We start from the raw sequence: 4,597 nt of genomic DNA, 5'->3' as shown, positions 1-4,597 counted from the left end.
TGGCGCCTTAGTCCCACGCAGCTCTTTTGCGAGCAATTCTTACAACACCACGCCCAACAGTTTTGTCCCCAATACTTACAACGGCAATACTAACAACCCGCACCCCGAGCGCGTCTGGTGCAGTGACTGCAAAATTGCTCATGGCCCCAACTACGCATGTGTCCGCAAGCGCAATCATGCCTCATCATTATCTAGCAGGGTCAACACCATCCAAATAGAAGAACCACCCTCCCCCCCCCCCCCCCCCCCCAAGAAGAGTCGAAGAAAGGGATAGCCCTGTTGCTGACCAACAACCTCGGATTGGAGTAGTATCCCTCCACCCTCAATGCATGGCAGCAGCTATCACGGACATTCAAAACTTATATGTCAAGGCAACAATTGGGTCCTAGTAGCAATGGATCATGGTAGACTCAGGCGCTACACACAATTTTCTATCACCGCAATGCGTCGCCCGCCTGGGCCTACGTCTTACCACCGTCAATGAAACTACAGTCAAGTTTGCCCAAGGGAATGATAGCAATGTCAAGGCAGCCTGTCAAGTCAGGATCGAGATGGGTGAATTCACCTGTCGCCTTGACTTCATAGTGGTCCCAATGGACGACTTTGAGGCAATCATTGGTCTGTCCTTCAACGACAAGTATCTAATTGCACTCCTAGGCATGAAGGTGGACCAATTACTCCTGAATAATCAAGGCAAAGCAGTGACAGTCCAAGGCGCCAGACTCACAACCAATTACCCCCGGCCAAGGCCCCCTACCGCATGAATGACACCGAGTTAAAAGAGCTCAAGAAGCAACTCCAAGAATTAGAGGATCAAGGTTTCATCCGGCCCAGCAGCTCTCCTTTTGGGGCCCCAGTCCTGTTCGTCAAGAAGAAAGATGGCTCGATGCGACTCTGCGTGGATTATCGGACCCTCAAAAAAATAACTATCAAGAACAGATACCCAGTTCCCCTCATGGAAGATCTCCTGGACAGACTACAGGGTGCCCAATACTTCACTCGCATCGACCTCCGCTCAGGCTATCACCAAGTCCGCATCGCCTCTAAAGACATTCCGAAGACCGCCTTCCGCACACGCTACGGCTCCTGGGAATGGATGGTACTGGGTTTCGGTCTCACCGGCGGTCCTGGCACTTTTTGCCGAATAATCCATGACAATTTCCGCGACATGATTGACGACTACCTCATCACTTACATCGATGATCTGCTAATTTACAGCAAAACCTTAGAAGAGCACCAGAAGCATGTCGCCGCAGTACTCCAGCGCCTCCGGGAACACCAGCTGTATGCCAAGCTGGAGAAGTGTGAGTTTGCTGTCCAGAAAATCGAGTTCCTCGGTTTCATCGTCACGTCCGAAGGTATTATGGTGGACCCCAAGAAAGTCGATGCCGTCATCAAGTGGTCTCCCCCGACATCCATCAAAGAAGTCCGCGAGTTTGTGGGTTTCTGTCAGTACACACGCCGCTTCATCCGCGACTTCAGCAAAATTGCCGCCCCACTTACAGAGATAACCAAAGGCCACAAACCCTTTCAGTGGACCTCCAGAGAAGAAGAAGCCTTTGAGAACTTGAAGATAGCCATGTGTAGTACCCCCGTCCTCCGACTACCCGACTTCACCAAACCATTTGAAGTTCATACAGATGCCTCCGATGGTGCCATTGGTGGAGCCCTCATGCAAGAGAATCAGCCCATCGCCTACGAATCCCACAAGTTCACATATGTAGAAACAAGATGGACCACCCACGAGAAGGAAATGCTCGCTGTCGTCCACTGCCTCCGAAAGTGGCGACACTATGTCCAAGACAAGCACACCAAGGTATACACAGATAACATATCCCTCAAGTGCTTCCACACACAGCCCAAAATAACCCCCAAGCAAGCCAGGTGGCAAGATACACTGGCAGAGTACGACATCGACATCATCCACAAACCTGGCACCAAAAATGTCATGCCAAATGCCCTCAGTCGAAGACCCACCCTCACAGCCATCTCCACAGCAACCAGCACCCTACGCCAACGCATCCTCGACGCTCAAAAAGCTGACCCCGCTGTCCTCCGAATGCTCAACGACCACATCTCTGGCAAAGCTGCCCTGGGCCTCTTCGAAGTCAAAGATCACCTCTTCTACGCGCATGGCAAGATCTACATCCCCAATGATCCAGAGCTAAAGAAAGACCTCATGTGGGAGGCTCATGACTGCAAGCTGGCTGGACATGGTGGCCAGAAGAGATCTTATGACAAACTCCATCAACACTACATGTGGCCCAAAATGAAGGACAACGTCATCGACTACGTGCGCACCTGCCCAACCTATCAACTGGTCAAAGCTCAAAGAGTCAAGCCTGCCGGCCTCCTCCACCCCATGCCAACACCCTCCCGGCCTTGGGACATGGTAAGTATGGACTTCATCATCGACCTCCCCCCCTCCCACGGCCACACTACCATCATGGTGTTCGTCGACTACTTCACCAAGCAAGCCCACTTCATACCAGCAAAGCCTCCCGTCACCGCCTACCAAGTCGCCAAACACTTCTTCGCCAAAGTCTTCAAATACCATGGCCTCCCCTTAGCCATAGTTTCAGATCGCCACACCCGCTTCCTCAGTGACCTCTGGCGTGAGCTCTTCAAGCTGCTAGGCACCCAGCTACGCTTCTCCTCCGCCTACCACCCCGAAACAGATGGGCAAACTGAAAGAGTCAACCAAGGCATCGAAGACTACATCCGCAGCTACGTCAAGGCAGATCAGAAGGATTGGTCCGAATACATGGACGTCCTGGAATTCCACTACAACAACTCCATCCACAGCAGCACTGGCTATACCCCATTCGAGCTCTCCACAAATAAAGAAGTCATCACCCCTCTTGCACTGGCAACCGGCGACGTGCATGCCTAGGATCTAGAATGTGAGGAATTTCTTCAACAAAGGCAAACGCGCATGCAACGCGCAAAGAAAAGCCTCGAGCAAAGCAAGGTTCGCATCGCCAAATACGCCAACCAAAAGCGACGGCCTGCCGAACTCTTCCAAGAAGGTGACCTGGTCCTCGTCAGCTCCCAGAATATCACCCTCCCTCAAGGCCTCTCCCCGAAGTTCAACCACCGCTACTATGGGCCATACAAAGTGCTCAAGTCCTACAACGACATCACCTACAAGCTGGATCTCCCATCACACATCAACATCCACAATGCCTTCCATGTAAGTCTACTCAAAAGGTTTGTGCCGGATAACACCTATGGTAGAAGCCTCCCCGAATATGTAAAGGATGGCCCGCCACATGAGCCGGAGGCCATCCTAAAGTCGCGTTTTGGGCGCCGGGGACAACTCTTCTATGTCAAATGGCGCAATCGCCCCATGACGGAATGCACTTGGGTACCTGAAGAAATCATGCTTCGACTCGGAAGACCCCTTGTGCTGCGCTTCTACAACATGCCCACTGAAGAGGAGGACAACACACTACATGAAAACAACATAGAGTAGTCCTCCCCCCCACTTGTAACTAGCATCACCGTAGGTAGCTAGACATTTTTGGCAACACTTCACTCCCCCCTTGTAAATATCCGCCCCAAAACCTCGGCATCAACTTTTGTATCGGCACCTCTCAAAACCCCGGCTTGACGTGGGCGTCAAGCTCTCTCAACCCGGGGGTGTATATAAGGGAAGTATGTGCCACTTCCCCCAACTTGCGAGCCCCGTTTTCATGTGATTCTTTGTGTCCCTTGTATTCGGCACTTTCTTATGATATTGATCATTCGTTCGCGTCCCTCACTCTCGTCTCCCTCTTGCGTTCAGTTTTCAAGTTGCGTTCTTGTGTATGCGTTTGCTTGCCTGCAGGTCCCGTTTGCAACGTAGGTGAGCCAGCGCAGCCCCTTTTCACCGACGCCCCGAACGAGGGCGTCACAGGCCCCTTGTGGAGAGTGTTCGTTGTAGGAGAGGTTTGGGGGGCTCTCGTCCTCGTCTTGGCGGTGTCATGCACAATTGTACGATGATGCCTCCGCATTAGGGTTTTCCTCCGAAAATGGAGGGATTGGCTGGCGACGTTGTTGCCGACTCCTTCACTCTTCAACACCCTTATTTTTGGACCCTCAAGCCTAGCGGCGGCCTGCTCTTGTGTTTGCAGGGACGCAAGCCCACCATGTGGTAGTGGTCCAGCTGCAGCCGTGTGTGGTTAGGGTACATCCCCTGCCAAGAGCGTGCTGTTTGTCCATGGTGTTGTGGGCCTCCGGCATGGTGAGAGTCCTGTGGTGGCAGGGGATGCCTCCCATGGTGGCAACGGGGGCCACCTTCCGACGGGGTGGACTCCCCAAAATAGCCTGGTTTGATGGTGCTCATGGCTTCGTTTGGTGAGGATCTGCGTAGTAGCGGCACTTCATGACGTGGTCCGGATAGGTTTGGCTCCCACAAAGCCAAGGTTTGTATGTTTGGTGGTCTCGGTTGGCTGCACATCTTTGGTCCGTTGTTCATTGACGGTGACAAGATGGTCATGTTGCTCGATGGGGCAGCTCTTCTCTCTTTGATGTCTTCCTTGGGGTGTTGGTTTTGGTGGTGCTTCCACATGGGAGCCGGATGGTTGGGTTCGACTGTTAACAGTAACTAAGGGAT

At 52.6% G+C, this 4,597-nt stretch overlaps 1 protein-coding gene across 1 annotated transcript; it reads left to right on the top strand.

The window, feature by feature from the left end:
- The first annotated feature begins 2,935 nt into the window (after positions 1-2,935).
- LOC147446931 (uncharacterized) lies at positions 2,936-3,475 on the top strand. The gene has a single exon (XM_086523545.1). It carries the CDS (start codon positions 2,936-2,938, stop codon positions 3,473-3,475), a length of 540 nt encoding a protein of 179 aa, XP_086379671.1.
- The last annotated feature ends 1,122 nt before the right edge of the window (positions 3,476-4,597 follow it).

The sequence above is a fragment of the Adiantum capillus-veneris genome, chromosome 11, assembly GCF_014529385.1.
Source record: "Adiantum capillus-veneris isolate H3 chromosome 11, ASM1452938v2, whole genome shotgun sequence".
Lineage (NCBI taxonomy): Eukaryota > Viridiplantae > Streptophyta > Polypodiopsida > Polypodiales > Pteridaceae > Adiantum > Adiantum capillus-veneris.
Note: the sequence above shows the minus strand (reverse complement) of the source record. Positions and strands in the feature narration are given on the sequence as shown.